We start from the raw sequence: 26,645 nt of genomic DNA on the forward strand, positions 1-26,645 counted from the left end.
AGCTCCACCTTACCTTCACTTTCCAGTGATGACACAGGGAGAAAGATGGGATAATTAATGAAAAAAGGGAAAGATCATCACATGCATTTTAGAGGCAAATTCAAAGACGTTGATGTCCTACAACTGAGGAGCCAGATGATTCTCATACAAGAATTGTGGAAGAATTAATAAAGGGCATCACAGGGAAAAACGATACATGACTTTACTGCAGATACACTATGGCAGACTACCTAAAATATCAATGCTCTTGTCAAACAACATATACTAGGCCTTGACAAAGGATAGAAGAAAATTATTTGTGGAACTCTTGAGTGACTAAATGGAACATTTTAAGGACAGGGCTAAAAAAATGGGACCCTTCGAGTTAGTGGGAGTTTACTAGTAGAATTCTTTAAACTTTGGGGTTTTTTGGGATCATTCTTTAATATTTCCATTGTATCAACACAGAAAATAAAACCTTTATGCCAATGGACTATGCTGCTGACATCATATTGGGAGAAGTAACATAAGAAGAAGAACCAATGAAAATAGTCTCTTTCAGGAAGAGATAGATGCCAGAAACCAGAAGTAATATAAATAAAACAAAATTTAACAGTGAGCATTCACGGCAATGCCCTCTGGACCTGCATGGGCAGATCGTGACAACCACATTTCACACGGCCTGCGAGGTTCCAAAATGGGTTGGAACAAACCCAAACCCTTCCAAGCGTTTTGCAAAGTAGAAGAATTAGCACTGAATGCAGATTGGGCTGGGGAAAAGGAGGGGGTTTGTATTTGTTTTGGTCAGAGGTGACCAAATCAGGGTGAATCCCAAAAACACCTTCCTGCTCAAGACGAGGCTGAAACCCAAAGGTCTTGGCAAAACACCCTGACTTCAGCCAAAGGACATATGTCATTTTTGGGAGCGTTCCAGGCAGCTCTGCTACATAGCATTCCTGACATTCACTATCAGTCCTGGTAATAATATAACAAGGGCCTTTTTCATGCAAAGCCTCATTAAAGGAAACAGGTTGAATGGCAGTATCGTAACATTGCACAAGATAAATAAAATGCTTTTTAAAGTGTTTTATGCAACAAGCACCAACTTGCCTGAGTAGGCTGGGTGGCAATTTCATCACTCATTATGTTCACACTGCAAAGTCTAACCAAAGTGAGTATGAAGCTTGCACCATTAATGTCAATATGTGTTTGTGTGCCAAGATTATTATTTCAGTTATTCTAACATTACGTAGCACAACCAGAGACTCTCCGAAAGATAAAAGAGAGCTGACATCGCATGTCAAAACAAGGATATGCATTTAACTGAACTCAAACGGAGGAAATGTCCAAGCTCTCTGACACGAGATTTGAGGTCTCTTTTTTCACCCAGGCAGCATTGAGCCCTACTGCGCCTTCCTTTCATCCAGCTGTGTCCTGATATCACAGCTGATGTGGTCTTCCATGACAAAGCTTCAGAAGAATAAAGACAATATACCTAACAGCAGAAGCTATGATATCCCAATATCCAGGCACAGCTGGGCTGAGGACAAACTAAAGTCACCTTTTTCCTGTGATTCCCAGAGGCCTATTCTATTTTTAACTTTGTTTTCTTTCTGTTTGATCCTTTGGTTTTTCTAATGTAGTTTCTGCATTTTTCCATTAATTCTGTCTCCATACAAGACTCTAAGCAATAGTACAAATGGGGGGGGAAGAGAGAATAACAAGCTCATAAAGTGATTGGCTCCGACAATCTTCAAATGCACTGGTTAATTGGATGTATAACTCACAAATGATGGCGGAGGAGGGATGGGAACAATGCAGGGAGAAGAAACTAAATCTAAAAAAGCTCCAACTCCGTTCAGCTGAATGAACAACAGGTCTTTAATTTCATTAGCTCTGATATTCTGAAAATCATACCAATAAATACAATCTAATTCTCAAGGATGCATTCTTTTAAGCATATGAATGTAGAAGGAATGGCTATTAAAAGGTTTGCAATTACTCTAAATTTGCACTGTAAACAGCATAACACCAAACCATAATTAAATCAAATACGAAACATTTCATTGTCCCCATTACATGAAATTCAATTTCAAAAGAGCATTTATAGTAGCACCAGCAGCATCTTCTCACATTTTGTAGGTTGCTTTAAGTACCTGCCACACCTATCCAACCAAAACAGGGACACTTAGAGCACATGGGAAGACCAGACAAAAAGCAGCACTTGAGGAGCAATTGTGTTTGATGAGGTATCTCTACAAAGACTCCACATCTCAAATATCCGGTGACGTGTTTGGTGTAAGTAACTGTGAGCAGCTGCAAACTCCTTGTGCATCCAGCTCCATAGGACTGGGCACTGGTTTGACCATCCAGACTGTGTATTATGATGACTGAGGTAAACATCGCTTCAGAATCTGACACACGCTTCGTCCAGTCTGAAATACTTAGGACCTCCACAGGCCGAAGTGTGTACTATTCTTTTATTCTTTTAAGTAGAATAAAAGGAAACACCTATTCGATATTTGGCTCAATCTTAGTGCCTTACATTAAGTCAAGAGTTAATAATTTATTAATCAGCATTCCAGAAATCCTTATTACATGTGACAGTTTTTGGAGGCGTTTTCCTTTCTTATTTAAAAGACCTTCAACAACAACAATCAGCTAGGGAAATATTTTGACATACTGCTTTGACACATTCCTTTGATTTACATATTAAAGCAAGAAAAAGTTATGTGCTTTCACTAACATGTATCATTTTCACATTTCTCAGTGCTAAGTAGATTTAAAGTTTTTAGCTCTCATGTAGAAGACTTTGTGTCAATTTGGTACCTGTTACAACTGCGTTGCTGCCAAAATAGGCCTTTTTCTTAGAAGAACTCCATCTTAACAACATAGATAAATTGTAAGGTTATCAGCATGGTAAATTTTCTTAGAAATGGAAAGAGATCAAGATTGCATTAAGGAGAAACCCAGTAAACAACCAAACACCCTACATTAGTTTACTTTTGGAGGTAAGCAAGCATGGTGCACTGGGAGAAAACCAAGAGGAAAACCTCTTGCGTCCTCATTTTCCACAGGATAGCTGCACACTGGTGCTGTACGGCACAATCGCATTCATCATTTTGTCTCAAAACAAACGTGAGGTTCTTATGATTTATTTCAGCAAGGTGGAAACGAAGCCAAACGATGCAAAAAGATACCCACAGCCGCTCACGTAGTACAGAACAACAACAAAAGTGCATCAAACTTCAGCTGCCCAGCAAAAAGGCACAGCTTCACTGCAAAGCTCCCAAACCACCGGTCAGAACAGCAGAAACCTTTTAAGAAAGTCATTTCTGTGCATGACTGGTTCTACCGCCAACACCTCGCCCTGACAGCGCTGCTCAATACCCCGGGGCAGGGGCAGAGCAGGGCGTCCCTCCCACCGTCCCCTCCTCCGGGAGATGCTCAAGGCAGATGGGCAGCTTGGAAGCCCCACAGGTCGAGGGGACAAACCCTACCGAGCTGCAGGGAACGGCGCAGGGTTTGCACGGGGGCTTCCGAGCAGGCGGTTTATTTTGGTTTCGGGCGAGCTGCTGCTGTCACGTGAGCGCAAGGAAACAAAACCCACCACTTAATTCTTCAGGAGCGGTCCTGGACCTGCAGGGAGGAAGCAGCCCACTCGAGTTACTCGCTACTGAAAAGACCAGGTCACAGCAGAGGCTTGGAGGAACCGACTCTCCCCCAGCACCAAACATTAATCGTCAACTCCAACTTACAAACGAACGATCGCTGCCTTTAAAAATATCCACCGTGTGGCTTTCCAAAGGCATCGGACCAAGGCTACCGCCGCCCTATCCTCTTTCTCAACACAAAGTGTTTTAACAAAAGGTTTCCAGCAGTCGGACCCAATTAACCGCACCTGAAATCTTACCCGGGGTTTGCAGACAGACCCCGCTCACTTTGCGAGCGGCCGTGCCACTTCAGCTGCTTTGTATTGTTCATCAGCAGTCACAGCCAGATAAAGCCCTAGCAGGAACCGACGTTTTAATACTTGCATGAGGCTCAGATTCTAGCAAGCAAGGAATATTGCTTGCGGTCTGGGGGCTTCAGGATGTTTGGGTTTTTTTAAATCCTAAAAGCAGAGCATTTATCCCAGCCAAAGGAAGATGAGGTTATGCAAAATACTTACTTCGAAAATGCTCTGAGGCATAATAGTAGACATCCTCGTAGCCCTCGTGGTAATCCTCCTCTGGCCGGTACTTTTTGCCTTTTCTTCTTCTCGATCTTCTTATCTGCTTGACGAAGCCCAAGAAGCGCTCCATCTCCTCCCTCAGCAGCACCCGCCGGTAGCCCCCTTCGCCCTCTGCTTCACAAAGGGCTGTCCCAGCATCAATCAGCCACAAGCACCAGAGCAAAGCTGCTGCCTCTGACCAGCCGCTCTGGTACCATTAAAAAACCCCCTCCTTTATCTCAGCTGCGACTAGAAAGTATATTGTCTTTCCTTAAAAAAAAAAAAAAAAAAAAAAAAAAAAGGGGAGGGGGAAAGGAGGGGGTGGACTTTATCACATCTACTGACTGGAATATTTCAACATGAAAACAGACAAAGGAGGAAAATATTGAAGAGAAAGGAGAAAGTCAGGATTTCAAGTGGTTATTAAACAGCAGAGGACAAAGTTGAAGAGAACCTGCCTGCCAGCGAGGGGAAGCCCGGCACTGAGCGCTCCCTGTCCTGTGTCTCCATCATTTGAAGAGGGGCTGGGAGGCGGGGATAGATGTTAGTCAATGGACTGAACCATATCTCAAGGCAAAAGAGGTTTTCATTTGCCAGTGAAACGCCGCCCTTGTATTTACCCAGGCACCGGCTCAGGAGCCCGTTTGATTTCATTCGTGGTACGAAGAGGAAACACGCCGATCCATTTCTGGCATCACATATGCTGGATGAATAAATAGCAAAGTGGTTTAATCCATACACACAGCCCACTCACCGGCAAGCGTGTGCTGAATGTGTTAATTGGAGCAGCAGGGAGAAAGCTCGGCAGCTGTTAAAAAATGACACATATACCCACTGGGCATTAGTGTATTCTAATCACTGCGAGATCTAAACATTAAAAGGCGCTCCGCAGACAGGTCTCCTGTAGAGCTGGCCAGGCTGGATGGCAATAGGCAAACAAAGGAAGCGATATCACGAGCACGCCACGACAATACTCGTTTAAAATCCCACCAGAGTTTTTCAAACTTTAAGGTACGGCAGGCTATTCTGCACAGGATGACAGGAGCAAAAAGCCTGAAAAGGCGATGGTTCTTGCTGCGTGCCCGAATCCCACACACATTCCCTAAGATAAGGCTGGAATTTCATCCGCGTTTCTGATGAAGTTTCCCTGCTGCACAAGAACAAAAGCAGTGTCTGCTCAAATCCTATCACGTTGACATCTGCCACGGGGCTTTCTTTGTAACTGCGTTCCCGTGAGCCAAGTGAGGTCTCTGGTCCAGCAGGACCCCTCCTGTCTGCTGACACAAGTCCGGGATCAGTAAGTCGCCTCAGTCAAACCACGTGCCCAATGTGGCCACCTGCACCCACGCTCACAGCAGATACCATTTTGCACCTATGAGCATGAGGAAGTCAGAGAGTCTGCCCGTAAAACAGATTTTACAGGATCATCACCTGGAAAATGAAGAGCAGGCAGAGGCGGGATTAGCTTCTCGCGATGGAGATGCTTCAGCGAGTCATTATTTTGCAAAGAGCAAAGCAGGGCAATTTTGTAAAAAGTACAGAAGAAGCGGTACTGCAGAAGCCAGGATTGCAATTTTTCATTGTTTCAACAGAAGTACACAGAGATTAAGCAGAACTGAGTTGGGAATTTCTAGCTTTGAAACATGTGAAAGTTACTCGTAGAGGTCAGCTAGATCTGCTATCTGCAGGTTCTAAAACAAATGCACACTGAAAGCAGGCACTGGAACTCTTCTGGGCTTGTTCCCGCTTCACAGGTATTTTAAAACAAAACTGTCACAAAACCACGCTCACTTTATCCATAAAACCTCAAAAATGCACCTACCAAGCTTCCCACAGGAAAACAGACTCATCCTCCTTGACCTTACCAGCCCCGGCTTTTCCGCTGTGAAAATGCAGCCGCTGTCGCTAGCTGATGAACACCCCAAGGGCACCACCAGAATTATTTTTAGTGTAACTTCTATAAGGAGGTTGTGTTTTATTACAAGTCTGTTTTTATCACACGGCTTTCAACTTTCAAAGGGTAAAGACCTTAGAGGACTATTACAGGCATATTACCAAAAACGGCCAACAAAACTTTTTACAGGCATCTGTAAGAATGGATCACTGTATGTTCTGAAGGTTTCCTCTCACGGGTGTTTTCTGTGCTCTGCCACCAAGCAGCAAAAACATTACATTAGTATCATGAAACATGAAAACCAAACAAAGACAGCCTACAGCAGGAGGCAGCGCGCTCTCTTTTCAGAAAGGGACGTGTTGTTTTGATGCTATATTTGCTCCTGTAGAGCACTCTCCCCGACAGATGTGCAAAAAGTTATTTGTAGGTGTCAGAAACATTCATCTTGAAGACAGAAATCTTGCAGCCATCACCGTTCCCTAAAGTTAAATTAGAAAGCTCAATTCAAAATGATACAGCTACTTTTTTAAAAAGGGGAGCACACGAAACTTTCTCACTTTTAAACTGTCCTCGAAATGAGAGCTGAAAACCGAAACCTAGCAGACACTTGGCTTTCATCAAGCAAAGATGCCCATCGCCAGCCCCGCTGTTGCAAAACACGCTGCTGCAGCAGAACCTTCTGCAGGAGGAGAGGCTTCCCGGCCCCCAGCACACCCCTGGGAGACTTCAGTCCTTTCCATAACACGACCAACACGGCAAATAAGCAGACAAGGGAGCAACCAAATGATCTCAGCTAGCACCGTAAGCACCACAGAATCACAGAATGGTAGGGTTGGAAGGGACCTCTGGAGATCAGATGCACTACACCAACTGCCTGACCGTTTTCTAGAGACAACTGATGTAAATTTGAGCTAATTTCGAGCTTTGGAAAGTGTGTCATCTCCTTGCACGATGGACCTTCCCTTTTCTCCCCGTTCTTACGGAGTGTATCACATATATATACGGCCAATGTAGTAAAGCAGAAAAAAATATTATTGGTCAGTGCTCATGGTAATGGCTCCCACATCTCGTATGTAAAGCATGAAGGAGCTGAGGGCGAGCATGGGCACTCCTTGGATAAGCATGGGGGGGTTCAAGCTCTGCTGCTCCTCACTGTATCCCACCAACTCCTACTGCCTACAAAGACAGGCTCCATCTCCCACACCGAAGGCACAGAAGCAGGTGTTGCCCACAGTTTCCAGCCCACTAGCTGACAGTCTTGCCAGCATGTAAATTATACACCTGTTTCCTTTTGCATGATTGTAAACAGCAGAGACAACTTCAGCGTTTTATTTTTTTTTTTATTTAAACCTAGAACAAGTTAAGCTTTTGATAGGATTTTCCCCACGGCAAAATATTTCGGTATTCAGGGCAATTTAAAGAGAAGGAAATACCTTTACTCAGAGCGATGTTATTATATGTTAACAGGAGTCAAGAGTATTAAGTGTTTTACTATACCATAAATATTTCTGAACAAAATTTATGTTTCGTATGCATTACATACTACCTCTGCTGCTTTGCTGAGAACACTGGAGACATTCATTAGCTACTCGTCATGCCATACCTGTAAATATTTTATCATAGTCCTACTTTCAAAGGTATAAGCAGAGAATTCAGTTTCACAAACACAGCTTACTGTTGTTAAAAAAAAAAAAAACCAACAAAAAAAGAAAAAAAAAACAAAACACAAACACCTAACTACTGCCTTCCCCATTGCTCACGATTCACCCTTCTGCAGCTTCTCATAGTGAACAACTCATTCCATCATGGAAATGAACACAGCTCTTGCAACCTTCTGCTTGAAAAGGAATAAAAAAGCAGAAACATAATAGACGCAACACCACGGCTCGAGAAAGGCATATTGATTTTATGGGAGGAGCAGAGAAAGAAACAAACATTGGCTTTCAAATTTTTAAAATGCAAAACATCAGAGATGACAATGAGTTTCGTCCCTTAATGACAAACAGGATAATTATGCCCAGAGGGCATAAAATCAGGTATCAGTTGATATTCTGAAGCGCTCTCTGAACTAGAATTTGGATAACCAATCCTCTGGTGTTATAATGCCACAACAGAAGTTGCAATGTAAATACGTCTCAAGCTCTTCAGCTCATCCTTTCTCCATGAATACGCCCTACTCCAATCAAAGCAAGTGCTCTACTGCCATTTCCAAGGTGGCTTCCTTAGAAGAAGCAACGGTTGTCATGCTGCCACCAGCATGATTTGCATAATAAACATTTTGCCAAGTGACACCAATTAGATAATATTTACACTGTCCATTCTGATAACTAATTTAAGTTAACAAGAAGCTCCATCAAACTGGGTCTGTCGCAGGTGAGTGACTTCTATTGAAAAAGACTTCATGGCAGTAATAAAACAAATATACCATTAAGACACTGTCCTCTTCAAACAATTGAGCTGAGGCATAAATGTTTTTGGAGCCACGGACAGTTCTCTAGAAGACAGACGTCAGCGTTTAAGCTTTAACTTGCCTTTGTACCCATAGCAAAGATTAGGTCTCTCATCATGCAAAATATCTGCATTTAACATTTTACTTGCAAAAAATTAGCCATGCAGTTATCTAGGTAAACTTTCACAAAGGACATACCTATTTTCTACAGCATTTTTCCCAGTATTTTTTGGAGAAAGCAGCAGGAAAAGCATTTTGGTATCCAAAGAGAAGCTGCTGAGGTAGTAAATACTTAACAAGGATTTCCATTTGAGTGGACTTGCAAACATGATGCTGTGAAACCAGAGCGTGTGTATGAAGCAAGCCTCTATCACGTTTTGTATCATAAATACAGAATGGAACTGGCCCCAAATATTAAACAGTTCTAAGCACGTATTTTTGCATCCTATTCGTCCGCATGTTTCAGTGTCTAAAAGAAAAGCATTTTAGATGCAAGAACCCTCCTGTGTCTCCCCTCTCCTTCTCTGGGCAGCCCCAAAAAGCCTTCCGCTGGGGGAAGAAACGCTCCCGCTGGGAGGCAGCTGGGCAAGAGAGCACGCAGTGGCAGCTGCAGAGACCTACCCTGCTTCAGGTTACTCTCTTGGAAAAAAACCCCACAAAATTATAAATGCACAATAGAAAAATTAAGATGAATACAAGCAATTCTTGGAGGTTGTCTGAATACAGAAAATAGTTCTTTTCCCTCCTCCCTCAAGCCCCTACCCATAAAGATAATCCAAACCTCAAAACGGAAGAACAGACTGTTTCTTCTCTGGCTCTCTTTCAACTGGGGGATGCCTTTGATAATCTGCTGTCATTGTTTCTGGACACCAGCAATAACAGACAAAGGAACTGTTCCCCTTAATCATCTTACAGTAACATCTTGCCTGACCTTCCAGTTTATCGAGAGCAGATGTTTGTTTACATGCCATAATTGCTCACGTTAAGGCTGCAGTTTTCCACTCAAAATTTGCCCTAAAAATCTTGGTGTAAAATGTAAGCTCATCTATTTGAAAATTATCAAATGCCTCTGATTTGCAATCCATTAAGCACTGTAAGAACATATGGTCCATGTATGCAGAAGCAGTGCCATGTACAAAGTCAATACTGGGCGTGAGGAGAAACTAGCAGCCCACCACCCCCCTGAGGGACCACAGTCCCAGCTGAAACCCCTCTGTCTGAAGCAAGATTCTGAACACAAGTTCTGTCCTCTTCCTAAAGACACCTGGAGAGATGAGCGAAAGCATGCGACATACTAAATATCACAGTGCACATCTCTCTCATTTGACAATAGAAAAAAAAAGTAGAATAACCAGTGCGCTATCTATGGAATACTGCTGCATGAGAACTGGATGGTGATAAAACACTGCTCATCCACTACCGATTATTTTTGAGACCTGATGCTACTTTTCATATACTGTTAAATTATCGGCTTGCTCTGAGTTTAATGCATTACACTCAGTTTCACAAGTCATTCATACATTCTTGTTACTCATTGCTCGCATACAATCATAGACCAGTGTGTCCTTCTGCTCCTGAATTAAAGAATGCAAGACTTAAGAACTGGAGTTCAGCTTTTCTGTCACCTAGTTGTAAATTAACTGGCAAATCTTTTTTCTTTTTCTTTTTTTTTTTTTGCAAGTGAACACACACATTTTCAAGAGACTTGCAACTGCCAGCAAATACTTTGAAGAGTTCTTTATTGTATTTTATCGTATATTTATTATTTCATATTAACATTCCCAATGGTTTGGCTTTTTGCAACATTTTCCCACGTAGGAGTGTGCACACAAAACCGTGAATGTCAATGCAGTGAATGAGGATAAAGCAGAACACAAAGGATAGAGGAAGAGCCTACATTCATCTAGAGGGAACTGGGGGGCTGCTTGTGTGTTTAATACAAGTATGCTGCCTCTTCTATATGGAGAATGCCGAGAAATCTTTGTAGCACTGTTTTAAAAGGGTCACTTGTCAAGTTGAATTTCATGCAGAATGTATGCTTCGGGGAAAAGCAGCGTTTTTCTTTCCCCTTCAATTCAGCTGAAAGAGTTTGCATACATTCTGTTTTTCTTCTTCTCTTTCTAGCCTATTTGGCTTCAAGTAAGTGACTAATTAGAATACAGAAATACTCAGAAACAAATGTTAACTTGACCACCACCAAGGAAGTACAGCCTAGGTAAAATTAAGTACAAAAAAAGTTTGAGTTTGCTTAGTATTTTGTGACACCACTAATCATTCTAGAAGAAAAGCCAAACAGAGTACTACTCTAACCATATTTAAAACCTCTCAAGGGCTGAAGCGGAAGACTGATATTTTAAAATACTAAAATTAGAGCATAATTTTTTGAGAAGTCTGAATTAAAGGTGTTTTCATCTTTCTGAAGAAATGTAGCAAATGGCTAGAGGGAACACTACCAAGATTTTGCATACTCTGTCTGGTTTATGCACAAAGTATGTCTCAAATCAACTGTGAAATACATATGGAGAAGTGGTTTGGAATACGGATATAGTTTTTACTCCTCACTGAGTAAAAAACGTTATATTTCCCTAATTTTCCAGTCTTCAAAAACTGCAATTTCAATTCTAACTACAATTAAAATGTACACAGAGCACTGGAAAGAAAGAATAATTCATTAACTAAGTTACAGCTCGCTAGAACAAGAATACCTAGCAAATAGATTAAATGAAGTTCTTGCATAAAAATCACCAAAATATTTTCTTAGGCTGCATACCTGTAGACCACAGCAGGCACAGGGTGCCATCGAACCAGGTTGAGGTGGGTGGGATTTCACAGTTAATTGACAGTGGAAGACCTGAATGTGATGTGTGAGATTTAAGGTAGGCTACAGGAGTACCCATCGTTGGACATCTCTTTCCATGTAAAAGTTTAAACAAGAGACTTTTTATTATGTGACATTAAACAGACTTAGTTTCTTTTACCTCCTTAGATTAGCAAAAAAGGTTGTGGAAAAGCCTCCTGCTCATCCTCCCACAGATGCATCCTATCCCATTCACCAAGACTCTCCCCCACCGTCCATGGCCACAGCCTCATTAAGCAGAGAGCTCCAAGCACACCCACACACGTGTATTCCCATAGATTACCCCAGCCTACTCCCATGGACGTAGGGGGGTTTCACAAAGGACCGGCATGATACGTAACACTAGAAACAAGCAACCTCCATGTGCCATTTCTTATAAATCCTCCTCTCTGCCCATCTTCTGTCTGGCATCAATTCTCTGTATCAGAGATCTCATACGAAAGGTTTAGATTTACAGCTCTTGGATGCACAGGAGTGTCTGTACTCCCCAGCAGCACCATGAGAGGTGTTTCACCTCTTCTCTTACTAATACGTAATAACGGTAGCCATTTGGGAGCAGTGAAAAGCTTGTTATGTTTCATTATTGAAAACATCCACCAGTCATGTATGGTGCACTTCTCTGATCAAAGAATTATTGCAACAAGAAAACTTTTGTGATTTGTTTAATAAATTGAAGGAGCAGCTAGAAGTAATAAAGGATAGCAACAGGAAAGAAACCTGATGGGGAAGACTGCAACTAGGAAACTGGAGCAATGAAAAAGCCCCTCTGGGAAAAAAACCCAGGCATCCAGAAAGTGATTTGTATCCCGAGCCCCATATGTTTTATCAGGGTCAAGATACGGTGGATAAATAGAAAGATTTTATTGCAGGTGAGCTCTGACCAGAAGAAAATTCTGCCCAACAGTAAAGAAAAGGCAACCACAGACAAATTCTCCATTATGATCACGTGAATTTACGATTAAAGACTATGTAAATATATATGTAAATTAATCCATCCATCTGGAGTCCCCTGCCCTAGAGGCACAGGCCAACATGACGGCAATGAAGAAACCAGTTGTTCAGATGCATTAACCCTTTTCCTTCTCTCTGAACACCCTCTGCATCCAGTTGGTCCCTTTTTCTTTTAAAATCATGATTTTTCAGTAATTCGTGTTATCCTTGCAATCTCTGGAACCGCAAAGCATAGCAAGTAAAAAGAACACGAGACTTGAAAGGCGAAAGGACGACTTCACATGTAACCTCACACTAACGAGGCCCGAGTATTACATGCCCACAGAGCTGAAGGATCGCAGTTTCCATCCGCAAGCCCTCGGTACAATCGCAAGGCCCATTGAACATTAGTGTGGTACTTCATCTCCCTCATGCCAACCAGCAGTTTGGGAAATGAGAGCTGCTGACACCCCTTTATGGATGAGGTTTGACTTCCCTTCTGTCCCCATCCCAAGGGCACAGAGCAGGTTCTGCAGTTCAGATTGTAATTTGTTTCCTAGTGCAAGTCCACCTTTTTCCACCCAGGGGAAAAAAAAAAAAAAAAAAAAAAGAAAATCTGCTTTACGCTTCTGCTAAGCAGTTAACAAAGAAAATATAGACAAAGCAAATATACAGACTTCAAAACTGTCTGCTCTGTTCTCCTCCATGAGAGCAGTGTTCCTGGTTTTGAATGTTAAGAGGCAACCCACAGGGAAAAATGCATTACATCCTGGGCTTGTGAAACTCCCCCACTTCTGCCACCAGTTTCGTCACTTTCTGCTGGCAATTCACTCTTACAATAACAGCTTTGCCATAAAAACACTGTGGGGCTAAATGTAAAGTGATCATTTGTTCAGTCTTGCACCCTTCACAGGGTAATGATACAGGGTAGAACAAATAATTCTATTTTTGTTTGTAAAAGACTATGACATCTTTGACCTCAGCATACATTCCAGAAGCAACATGATTATTGAGGTTTCTCCTCTTCGAAAGTTGATAGTTCCCAAACAAAAGATTACTTTGAATTTACATTCTGTGGCACTTAGCAGAGACAAAATAGTTTGATTTTTCAAACTCCCCTTTGATGATGTTCTGTACTTCATGATTTACTTCACTCCATTCTTGTGGTCCTCCTCATCATTGGTAAATGCCCCTGCCCCAGCTCGGGTGTTTCTGAGGTGCCTACACCCTGTTCTTCAACATCTATGTGAGATGCTTTGTGCTCTGCTCTTTACCGTTTCTTTTTACAAGGCATATTTTAAAGTCCTTTTTAAAAATTATTACTATTGTTGTTGGTTTCTTTTATTATTATTACTGTTACTCACCATTTGCCATAAGACAAATGTGACCAAAGGTCCTTTTCTTGCTTGCTCTTTGGCCCAGCTCTGATTGCCCACCATCCCCTGTTCCTATGAGAAATGACTGGAAGAGTTTAACACTCGTTTCTTACCTGCCTCATTTAGGCTTCTATTACTTCTTACAAATGCTTACCAAGGTGTTCTCAGGAAGTCATCCCTAACGAATCCACTTTATTCCCTTGTATAACAAATGTTTTCATCCTCACTCTCTCTTCCCTGTTGTCTTCAGACAGACCTGTATCTTCAGGTGTTGTTTCTTCCTTGGTCTACAGGTTATCTTGCAGGAATCTTCTCCGACAACTACTGCACTTTTTGCACCCTATGATGTGTTTGGACACCTGAGACAAAAATGTGCCTATGAGGAAAAACACAGCATTCCTCTTGGTGAATTATGAAAGCCACTGAAGATGAATACACTCCTCAAAGAGCAAGTTCCGTATTTCCTAATATGTACATGAAGTGACAGAGCTCATAATTAATCACCTCAAGATTCAAGAGACCGAGAGACTCAAAAACTTCGGTTTTTGCCAACACTAACCACATGATAAAAGAAAAAATTAAGGAAATTTTACACAAGACCAGATAAATTGTTATCAGTCAGCGTACAAAACTGACACAGCTAACTTCACTATCCTAAAGAGCTTTGTAATTTATTGCAGATATTCCATCTGAGAAGCATCTTCACTGTTTTAGATGCTTGGTATAGATCTATAGACATCATTATATAAGATGAAAATTCAGACTGGATGTGTATTTTAAAAATGACTTGTTACATATTGGTGTTTTTGTTACTCAACCATTAAAATTTTGCTCAGAAGCACCAAAGCAACTTTGTAGAGATGCTCATACATTTTCCCTGATTTTATACCACATTGTGAGTATCACATGGTATTGACTGACATTTAAGATTTTTTAATAAACTATTTTGGAATATGCAATTCTTCTTTCTCCTTAAAAAAATCAACTTAGTTTAACCCCTTAAAAATGTGTTTCAGGTATTTAAAATTTACCATCCTACCTTCTACTCTTGGAATTGGTTTGCCTGTAAATTAATCCGGGCACTACCTATTCAGGTGGAGATCACAGCCTTTTTGTACTTCTATAATACAGGATCTCAACTGACAAATTGTCTAAGAGCTTAACCTCACGCACTGTCCCACTGAGCTGAACACGATGCCCAGTGGTAGCGAGCGCTATGATCATCAGTTGCTGCATCAGATGCTCACAGCTGCACTGGCATTGCCCCGTCCGAACTTCAGATGCGATCGTTCCACAAGTTTTGTTTTACTTGAGAAAAATGTAAGTGAAATGTAAATAATCCTGCACTGGTTTAAAGAAGAAAAAGAAAAGGGAACTTTTTCATTGGACCTAAGGACCGCATTCTGGAAGCTGAGGGTGATATCTGGACATTTAATTTTCCAAGAAGTCTAAACAACTACAATAAATTTACAAATGTAGACATGCCACACTGTTAAATTTCATTTCACGCTCGGTAAGCAAATATTACCAAACTGTAAGTACTGTCATCCTCTGTCTTTTTAGTTAGAAATCTTGTAGCCAATAAAGACTTGACCTTGAAATATTTCACAGATGGATGAAGTCACTTAATTTGCTATTTGTTACAGATTTTGCAGAACTGCAAAGTTGGGTCACATTTACTCTATTTTCACTTTACAATAACTTTACAAACCGCATCATCAGTTAAGAGTCACTAAAAGTGCGTTAATGAACCATGTGTCTGAACTGTCATGAACAATTCAGTTTTGAAATTAAAAATGCTGATATAATACAGAAGCAAAAGATAATTTTCTTTACATTTAGTACTCCTAGAATTATTTTTAGTGCCAAAACATAAAAAGTACCCCTGTACACTATTTTTGTGGAGATTCTAATACATTGACACAGCTACTAGAAGTTTTCTTTCTATGAACCAAGCAGAAATATATGGCCTTGTGTGAAGGGATGACTAACTGTTACAGTACGCAGACCATAAAATTCTATTCATCAGGTTTTCTAACATGGGCTGAGTCTACGCATCAAAAGGAAAAATTTCAACTCTGCTTACTCAAGGGATAGCTATTACTTTTTGATACTGCTACTGCGTTTGATATACTACACCAGAGTCGCCATACAAAACAAATACCCAAACACATACAACTGCTGAGTCTTTCATGATTCAGTTAGCTAAAAAATCTTGTTCAGTTACAAGACATTGTAAGTCATTACCAGTTCATATCTCGGTGACTACATTAGATCACATTTTTTTTTCAGAGAATAAAAATTCATTGCGGTCTAATTGCCAAATAAGAAGACTAATTGAATAAGAATTGCAAAACTCTGAAAAGGACTCAGGATCTCTAATGAGTTGTAAACTACTGTAAACAAACAAGGAAGTTGAAAAATAAGCATTTTGCATCTTCGAAGAAAAAAGCAAAGGAAGTTGAAAAATAAGTATTTTGCATGTTCGAAGAAAAAAGCAAACAGAAGTTAATTTGAAGTACTACTTGGTTGCTTCTAAGAGTGTTCTTTTTTTATCCCAGATTATTCCCTTCCGAAAGACCCACTATAGCCATTCCACCAACACACATCCCAACAACTGATTACCCACAGGGCATACAGCTACTCTGAAATAGGAAAGACCCTTTGGAGAATAAAGTCAAGCTCCAGCCTGCCCATGTCTGGAAACAGTCTCTCTCACACTTTCTCTCCCTCCTGCTTCTATTCTCACGTACAGAAGCCCATTCAAAAGAGTAAGACAGCTGCCCAGCGCATTGACTCATACTGCCCTTTGTTCCCACAGTCACGGCTTCCATCTAAGTTGTCCATGGTTTGACTTCAGACATAAGACACAAAATGTTTGGGCCAGACTCTCTCTTGGTCGGTAATAAAAAATAATTGTTTAAATTTTTTATTTTGGTTAATGTTATCTTTAAAAATGAGTTCTCTGGACACTATTGTGTCCATTGAGGCCAATGGGAAAAACTGTCATCAAATTTCAAGGAGGTTTTGTCAGATCCTGAATTCAAGCTTTAGGGGTTTTGCTGCACCAACCTAAAGGAAATACGGGGGAAAGCAGGTGGGGGAACGCCCTTTATTTTGCCGCTTATGTTCTTGATGTCATCAACTGTTACACATGAGCACGGAGTCCAAAAGCTGAGACCTGGCAGGTAATGCCAAAACCAAAGCCTACAAGAGCTGGGGGAGAAAAAACACTTCCAGATCTGGCTTTAAAAAGTGACATCTTTTTAATACCATGTATCTGCATTACAGAACTGATGGCTGTCACAGTGCCATTTTTTTTCTAACAAGAACATAGGAATGGAAGAATATATGTCGCTACTTTTGGAAAAAGACTAACCATCTGGTTTAGGAAGACTAGTCTATGCTCCTTAACAGTATGTACGCTACTTAGGCTCAAAGCAAGTGCTATATTATTGCACACATTAATGATTCATAAGCAGTTCTGTCTTTTATTTTACCTACTGTATTTAATAGCCTCTTGAGGGAAAGATAAAAAAATATGAGTCACATTTAAGTTTATCAAATGAGGCTTTAAATTCAATTTAATAAGATGGGTCCTGTCTGCCAATGCAGCCTGTCTTCCCAGAATCCCTTCTGATGCCACTTCCAAGAGGTGAAAGGGAAAATACAACACTGAATATTAACTTGACAGTATTGTTGTCGAAAACTATATTGTTGAGGGCACTGTGTACCTACTAATATTTGATAAGCTGCTTTAAGACCAGCTCCTGGACTAGAGTAAATGGGAATCTTGTGGTTCAAGTACAAGTTTAAAGTATACAAAATTTAGGAGAAAAACTTGAAAATATAATTTAAAGACATTCTTCAAATCACAAGGCAAAATCCAAATAAAGCCAGACCCTTTCGTACTAACTCTTTGCACTTACCCACCCCACCCTCCCATTTTTACCACTTCTACAATAGTTTGAAGTCCTACATTGGCAATATTGCGCACTTCAGTTCATCAAGTAACTGTCTCGATTTCAGAGTCCTTCAATCTTGGTGCAATGAGAAGCTAACCTATAGAGTGGGTTACTTTTCCAAATAATCCATATTTCTGAAGAGGGGGGGAAAGCCCACAAGAAAACCAAAATACACACCCATCCACACAATACAAGGTGAAAAAACATTTCATATTTCTGTGAGAAATCAGCTCAGGACTGAGATATTAGAGTTGGACTACACTTTTTGCACTGGACAGAGCGCTGCTGACTTTGAGCCAAGCATCACAGCGATTCATGGGGTCGCAACGGCTACCAGCACCTTGAAGCCATGAAATGATGCATATGGCTTAAGCACTGCCTCATCCCACCAGCTTCTTTCCATTTCTCACTTGTCCACCCTCTTCGCCTCAAGATGGGCTGTCTGAGCTCAAAGGGCCAAACATCTCAACACCGCCAACACCAGGAGTTACACATGGACTGACAATTACTCACCAAGGGAAAACATTTTCAAGGTGTTTTTTTTTTTTTACACTCTCAGCAAGTTAGTATGTACTGAACGTTCCAGCAGATGAAGTCACAGTATTTGAAACAATATTAAATTGGCAGCACAGAGTTGCAGGGGGCTGTCTAAGAAACAGGGTTATGCTAATGCCTGTACATGTTTGCTTAAAAATTTACGCAGAACAATGTTTAAATTATGTAAATGGCCTGACTGCAAGTGAAGAAATGCAATATTCAAGCCACATGCAGGCCTTCTCCCAGACTCGTGTGTATTTATTTTTAACGGGCACATCCACATCTGTTAAGCACAAAGAGAATTAATTTATTTTGCCCAGTCACAATTAAGGTTAATATGACTGAGACTCTTACATCAGTTTAAAACTGTACCTAAAACTAAGAACCAGACATTTGCGGTTATTAAAAGAGTCCATGGCACCTTCATGTAAGACAAGTGACTACTACTGATGTCCTGGACAAAGTCTCAGCAACTGCTGGTACTTCCACTACGTTTGCATGAGGCAGATTTTCTTCACTATTGCAACTAGAGAAGCTATGGCTTGGCTTGTGATAATTCAACAGTCTCAAAGCTATTAGTAGTCATCTTTGAGAACTCATGGGGACGGGAAACAACTACAAAATGTCAACTTCAGCCTTAAAAAAAAAAAAAAAAAGAAGCAGAGACAGGGAGAGAGGGAGAGGAAGATGGGAAGATCTTTATACTGTTGTTATTAAACTTTCATTCAGGGAAATACTGGAATTAAAAAAAATGAAACAGAACAGTTTGAAGGCACCTGGAAAAAAAAAAAACAGCCAACCTGGATTTCTCATTATTAAATCATGTCAAATCTTCAGGAAGACAGCAAACCATGTAGACAAAGACAACACATTAGATGTGCTAACTAAATATTCTCTTAAGACCGCAATATATGTCACTCTCTTAAAGAAAGTTTGCCTATCTCAGGATAAACGCAAAACTGACTGGAAAGCTCTACTAAGTCCAAACAGAAAACCAAATCATTTGGAACTTCTTGGATCCACTGCTATTCAACATTTTACTTTCTATACGTTATACATATTCAATCCTTTATGTGCAATTTCAACACTTATCTAACTAGGTCATGAATAAATCCCAACACATCACCAATCTTAGACCAACTGCAAGCACTCTGGATGAGCAGATTAGAATATAAAATAAACAGACTGAAGTAATCATCTGAAAGAAACAGGATGCCTTTCAATAGAGAGAAATGCAAAATATTCCAATAAGCAGGAATATTCGACTATACAAACCAAGGATGAAGAACAAGTGATTAGGTAGATATTACCCTGAAAAGCATCTGGGGACCACAGTTATTCAGAAGTTGAACCCAGCTCCATTAACATCCACTATTTGCAAACTAGGCAAACCTACAAGCATATTTAATACTATTATACCAGACACAAAGTTATTTCTCTGCTCTCTTCCACACAATTAAGAAGTTAGAGTTCTAAAAAAGAACGTGCCTGGAGTAAAGATCTGTGAAATTTAATCTGAAAAAGGAACAAAAAAAAGAAAGCAGAGAAGACTGAGGTGAAACAAGAAAGAAAACCTATTTTCCATTATCTACAGAGATGTGTCGAAGATTCAGGTGCAACGTAAGGTAAAACATTCTGCAGCTACAGGCAGTGAAGTGTGGGATGGTCTGACAGAAACCTCAAGAAATTCAAGAAAAGGAAATGCCAAGTCCTGCAGCTGAGATGGAGTAATCCCACTCAACAGCCCAGGGACCAACTGGAAAGAAAAGCAGCTCTGCAGAAAAGGACGGAGGGGGGTGGTGGACAACACGTTGGAACATTAGCCTGCAGCGCATCCTTGCAGAAATGAAGACCAACTACATACTGAGCTGAATCATTAAAAGCACTGGCAGCAGATAAAGCCAAGTGATCATTCCCTGCAATTCAGCACTGGTGAGACTGCATCTGCAGCATTTTGTCCCATCTGGAGCTCCCCAGTAGAGAAAATGATAGTCATATTGAAGCCAGGCCGGTGGAGGGCCACCACAATGATCAAGGGATAGAGCACATAGTGCACGGGGAGAGGCTGAGGGGCTTGAGTTTGTTTAGTTTGTAAACTTTAGGAAAAAGATTAAAGGAAAATCGAAGTGCTGTTTTCAAGATTATGGAGAACAGAGAGCCAGGCTCTTCTCAGAGGTTCACCATGAAAGGACAAAAGGCAACAGACCCAAGCTGCAGAAGAGAAACTCCAATTATTCCAATTAGATAGAAGGGGCGAAAAAACTCACAATAAGGGTGGTAAATGTTGGGGCATGTTGCTCGGAGAAGACTTACCATCCTTATAGTTATTTAAAATTCAGCTGAATAGGGCTCCTGAGCAACCAGACCTACTTCAAAGGTGTCCCTGCCTTGAACGGTGGGCTGGACTTGATGACCTTCAGAAGTTCCTTGCTACCGAAATTATTCTATAATTTTTGTGATGCAGTGTCTGTGAGGAATCACAAAGATAGTGCCTTGGGCTAGGAGACCAACTGTACAATCTCCAGAGGTTCATGCCAGCTTTTTTTCCTGGAATACTGAAGACTGAAAGGCACTAATAAATCTTCAGACAGAATACGTGTTCTCTCCTCTTTGCATGAACGGTGCCTAATTTATTTTAGCTAACAGGTTACAACCATAAATAAATACACAATATTACATACTTTGAAATTTATAACTCATAAACTCAGAAATTAATTTTAGATACCAGACTGCATGAAAAACAAGGCGGGGGAAATGACAGTGGAGAAAGTTACCACAGTCAGCGTATAAAAGAACATTTTCAAATACTTCCTTATCCCTTCTGCAATTCCCAGGGAGGCTCACAGGCACTTTGCTGACAGCTAAAGCTGGAACCTCCGCTGAGTACTGGGCTGCCAGTGTGTAGTGACAGAGGAATACACAGTGCACAATCATTGCAAGCAACTTTAAAATCCCTTTTTAACTTCCAAGGCACTCGCAGCACAAAAGACAAAGGGAGACTGGCTGTATCACATGGAGAATTTACCTGCGGACCTTCCAAAAAGATTCACGGGGGGAACAAAACCCCTTCAGCTGATCACCTATAAGCTTTCTAAAACTGATTTCACACTGAAAGCATGATCATACAACCCTATTTACTGTATTTACAGAGCCTCACGGCCACTGGTGATGATGTATACAGGCCACGGAGGAGACCTAAATCTTAAACTGATACCTTCTAATAAAAGAACTGAAGATATTACAAAGGTTCTGTAACATCCTCTCTCATATCTGGATATTGCTTTGAAAGTTCAGAAGCAAAATAAAAACACTTCTTTAAACTTAAGACCAACACTGATTTCCTTTAAGGTACGGACGTAATGCTTTGTCCTCACTATAAATAAGCCGTTGATAAATGTGTCATGAAAAAAAATGAAAGCGCTTGGAACTGCTTACATTTAATCCATTAGTAGCACGAGAGACCACAGTAATATCAATTACTTAATGTGACTGATTTTATCGGCTTAAAAGAACAAATATTGCTTGCATGATCAAGGTCCATTGTTTTTGTCATATTTTGTGTAAGAAGAAAACCCTGACTGCTGGGTAAATATTGGTCAGCTGTACCTTTTTATTTTGAGACTTTTTTTCATAACTCTTTTAAAAGGCAGTATTCCCCTTCCTCCAACTAAACGTGTAAATGTCTTTCAACATTATAGTTCAATTTAGATTGAACGCTCCAGCACAGTTCTCAAACTCCGTGAAGAAAGCTCTTTAGATGCACCTCACAGGCAGGCAAAAAAAAATATCTTATTTTCATATATGCAGAGAAAATAGAACACTCATTTTCTGAGAAGTCTGAAATCTCAACCTGCATATGAACATCTATTTTATATATATCTGCTTTCACAGTAATTCTCATTATTTTTGGTGATTCAGCTATTAAATTATACATATACACATATTACTCACAGAGAATAAAGGCAGAAACTGGTATGATCTTTAAACTTGGAAGTGCATATGTACAACTTGAATGAAATTAACAATTATGCTACAATATAAAATCAAGCAAATATATATATATATGTACTCTAGAACCTATATACGTACGTCTAAAGACATGCACACAGAGACCCCTGATTAAAATATGAAATCTATATTTTAAAAGCTTAAGATTTAGTAATATTTTGATAGTTCCATGCTTATCTGAGATTAACTTTTCTTACTTCTACCGTGGTAAAAATTTGCTTTTGTAAAACACGTTGTTACCTAGGAAACAAGAACAAATGCATGTGCAATACGAATAAAAATTCTAAAGCCTTGGATGAAACTACATATACCAAAAATGAGTCATTTTTCTCTCACTTCCCTACGTACAAGTCAAAGATTTCATGACTGCTATAAACAACGTATTCATGATCTCAATAAATTTAATGGGGGGAAAAAAAGAAGTGTTAACCCTCCTAAATAGTAGGGGGAAAAAGTATTTTATTAATTTATACTGATTATACCTTTTTCAGCAATCACTGCTGGACACTTTACTCTTCAAAACCAACTGGCATCCCGTTACAAAAATTTTAAACTAAGGGTACAAGAGAATAATGTAACTCTTAGAAGTTCACAGAAAACTAAATAAATTATGCCCAACGTGACAAACTGAGAGAAGTGCCAAGATGTCTGGCAGAGGCTCTCTCTAGCATGAATGGTTCCCTACAAGAAAAGGAATTTCTGCTTCAGTTTACGAAGGAAACCTACTATTTGCAGGTGTAAAGTTCCAGAGGTGTTTTTCTTTGTACTACAGATCTCCCGTGAAAAGAAGAAATTGTCACAACATTTTTGTGCGCTACCTGAACATGACATTTAGTTACCGACAGAACGACGCACGCAGCCAGACAGCAGTCTTTGTCAATAATGATACTTCTCACATAAATACTGTTTGGTCGGGGTTGGTTTGGTTTTTGTGTTTGGTTTTTTTTTCAAGATTTTATACACTGATAAACTATTGTGCATCTGACAAAAAGAAAACCTTGTTTTCTATACTGTTCATTCTCGTGAAGTCAGTTTGCTTTCCAGAATATAGCAAATGGGTAATACCAATGACTAGATCCATTTTTAAAGCCTATTCCTTAGCAAACAAGAAGCTCAAAATAATTGCTGCTGGAAAAATTGGTGTAACCTGATCCCATAAAATACAGTATTTAAGAGACACGCAAGAGAGAATTCTGATGCACTGACTTAGGAAAGGGATTAAGCTAATCCCACTTCTCTCCTGAACACTGTGTTTAACACACTTCAATTATATATCTTTGTTAATTTATGAGCCCTTGTGTCTGGGCTAACCTTTTTACTAGATGAGGAGAGGTATGAAAACAGTAGTGGGATTAAATTAACCGCTGTAAAATTTAGGTGGATTACTTACACTAAGAAAAATCCAGGAAACTGCCTGGACTACTAACTAGATATTCCAAGGGCAAAACCAGAAGTGTCATCAGACAGAGGTGCTTTGTGGTGAGCTCTGCATTGCAGAGGTAGGAAACAGATCAGCGCGTTTGTTGTTTTTCTCATTTCTCAGATATAAGAATCTTGATCCATCGGTTTTTATATTCTGCAGTGCTATTCTAATGACTTCAAACACTTGCAACTTCAAAATCATTGAATAGTATCTTTTAAACAATGTAGAAAGTATCAAATCCTTTTGCATGCAAAATAATAAAAGGCTCCAAACGGCATCAAAATAAATGCCTCCCCATTTGGTGCATTCAAAAGGCAAAAAACTTAATAGCTACCCAAGAGGCTAGAAAAATAAAGCGTTAAAAGTTAACCCTACTACTTACAAACACACTCAAATATAAACAGCAAGCACATGTGTTGGAAGACACATTTTTGTCACGTTTAGAAAATCACGTGAATTGTCATAGTCTCCAGTTGTCTTGCTCGTCTCCATGCCAATAATTTTGTTTGACGTTTCATTCATACATGAAATCTGTCTGTCTGTGCATCCTCCTGCTGCTCATCCCACTTGTCTTTTACTTGACTACAAATGACGTCTCTTGCGGTCTTGCCTTTCTTTCCTTCTCTTTTTCAATTCTCCGGACTCTCTCAGCCATCCTTACCTTTTCCTTATCCTCCAACAATCTTTTTTCCCTCCCAAGCTCAGTTTACTCTTGCAGTTGCCCATACGCTTTCCAATGACCGTATAGCTCACTGCTTTTCTTTCCCATGGAGGGCTTCAACGTGCCGGCAGAAACAGCAGGAACTGAGAAGAGCTGCTTGAACATCTCGTGTCGTCTCTGTGCAAGAAAGAAGCCGAAGGCTCTTCCAGACAAATGGCATTTCAGCCACCTCCTTCAGCACCTGCCCTTCCTCCCTGCTCACTTCACCCCCAGCTCCCCCAGCTCTTTCTTTCTGTGGTGCCGCTGCCTCCACTGCCTCCAATTTCTGCTTTCTACCATGCCCCATACATGCATGTCCCCTAACCCCAATACTCAGATTTTTTATATATATATATGTATGTATATATATAAATATATATATACACACACAGAGACACATCTTCATCTGTGTATGGACATACATCTTCATAAAAAAGATAAAGCCTCTGCCTTTCCTTGTTACCTTAACTTTATTTCTGCATGTATTTTTTTTCTCAAGAAGACTCGTCATAGTTCAGACTTAAGAAACACAAAGTAAGCTTACTTTTCTTATGAGCTAGTAAAATTTGCACAGCCAGACTCCAATTCCTTGGTAAATATTCCAGATATTGCAACAACTGTACTCATTAAAGAGAACATTGCTTCTGAAATAGTAATTACAGCTGTTCCAAGCCCACGAAAACTGCGTCTCCAGCTCAATGTCTCCTGATTCCTTTAGTGCTGAGGTTCGCAAAGTTTCAAAGGAGGGTGCAGGCAGCTGTGCTTTTGTTTTTCGAGTTAAGGGTCAAGTAGGCCAACAAAAACCCAGCAGAAACTGGGAGATGCTGCTGAGCATCCCATCTCGCCTCGCCGCAGGACAGCAGCTCCTGACTCCTGCCGAACCAGGCTCCCTGACTCCGGAGATGGCTGCACTGGTGCCAAGGCGAAGACAAGCAGCCCCAGCTCTTCCCTCCCTCTCCCCACACCATCTCGGCTGCTCCCGTCCCATCACCTCTGCACCCGTCCTTTTGCTGAGCTGGGAGAGCAGTCCAGGACATTGCAGCGTGAACCAGGTCAGGGATCAGAATCAGACTAAAAATAAGCTTTCCAAGGAAAGTCTAGCACCTACGCTGTAGGCAGCTGTCCCCTCCTCTTGTCTGCCTTACAGAAACTCTGAAATGGTGGTACAGCTGTAGCTTTTAATGTGGCCATCTGCTACTTGAAAAGACATTCTCCATCATTAGACTGTACTTATTTTGGAAGGAACATTGGAACCTACAATATTATATTAATTTTCTCTTATTTTTCTCCATTGCCAATGCAGCTGACGTACGCAATTCAACCTCCTCTTTGCAATTCTCCATTTCCACATCCTCTTGAGTAGACTTTATTTTTTTCCTAAAGCTCTGCAAAGGCTGCCCCGTGCAGATCTCTCAAGTTGTTTTCACCATCATCTTTGAAGCAGAGTCATGAGCAAACAGGGCAGGCTGCTGCACCTCTGCTGAGCTACGCCATGGGTGGCAAGGCAGCGCCTGTCCGGGACAGACAGAGGCCCCAGTAAGGACTGGGATCTTACACAAGAAAAGAGCAGCTGTTGCTCAACCTGTCCGAGCTTCCTCAGCAGAGGACAGACTACTCATTAATCATTTTCAGGCACCTATCACTTTTGGATACCTCTCAGAGAGATGCTTAACTTTCCAACTCACTGCACTGCTGAGACGGGTACTTGGAATGCTTTTTAATTATTTGGCTTTGTCAAGGATCTGAACAACGAACACCTAAAATGAATTTGAAAGCTGGGATGTCTATCACTGAGCCTCTCTCTCTGTTTCCTACTGTCATGGTTTCAGCTGGGATGGAGTTCACTTTCTTGCTAGCAGCTGGTCTAGTGCTGTGTTTTGGATTTGGGATGAGAAACAGCGATGACAGCGCACTAACGTTTTGGATTGCTGCTCAGCAGTCAAGGCCTTTTCTGCCCCTCACACCGCCCCGACAGAAAGTAGGCTGGGGGTGCACAAAAAGTTGGGAGGAGACACAGCTGGGACAGCTGACCCCAACTGACCAAAGGGATATCCCATGCCATGTGGTATCATGCTCAGTATATAAAGCTGGGGGTAGAAGGAGGAAGGGGGGACATTTGGAATGATGGCATTTGTCTCCCCAAGTAACCGTTACGCGTGATGGAGCCCTGCTTTCCTGGAGATGGCTGAACACCTGCCTGCTGATGGGAAGCAGTGAAGGAATTCCTTGTTTTGCTTTGCTTGTGTGAGCAGCTTTTGCTTTACTTATTAAACTATCTCAACCCATGAGATTTTCTCACTTTTACTCCTCTGAT

At 40.8% G+C, this 26,645-nt stretch overlaps 1 protein-coding gene across 10 annotated transcripts in view; it reads right to left on the bottom strand.

The window, feature by feature from the left end:
* Positions 1–26,645, bottom strand: part of GRIP1 (glutamate receptor interacting protein 1) — a 337,148-nt gene that overhangs the window by 232,248 nt on the left and 78,255 nt on the right. For 8 of the 10 annotated variants that reach the window (XM_074572588.1, XM_074572585.1, XM_074572560.1 and 5 more), the window contains exon 1: positions 4,151–4,415. The exons of the other annotated variants lie outside the window; for them this stretch is intronic. In XM_074572588.1, coding sequence (XP_074428689.1) covers positions 4,151–4,283 — 133 coding nt within the window. In that variant the 5' untranslated portion in view covers positions 4,284–4,415. Of the gene's footprint in view, positions 1–4,150; positions 4,416–26,645 lie in introns of those variants that run through there. 10 annotated transcript variants of the gene reach the window in all.

The sequence above is a fragment of the Larus michahellis genome, chromosome 1 (genome assembly GCF_964199755.1).
Source record: "Larus michahellis chromosome 1, bLarMic1.1, whole genome shotgun sequence".
NCBI classification, from domain to species: Eukaryota; Metazoa; Chordata; class Aves; order Charadriiformes; family Laridae; genus Larus; species Larus michahellis.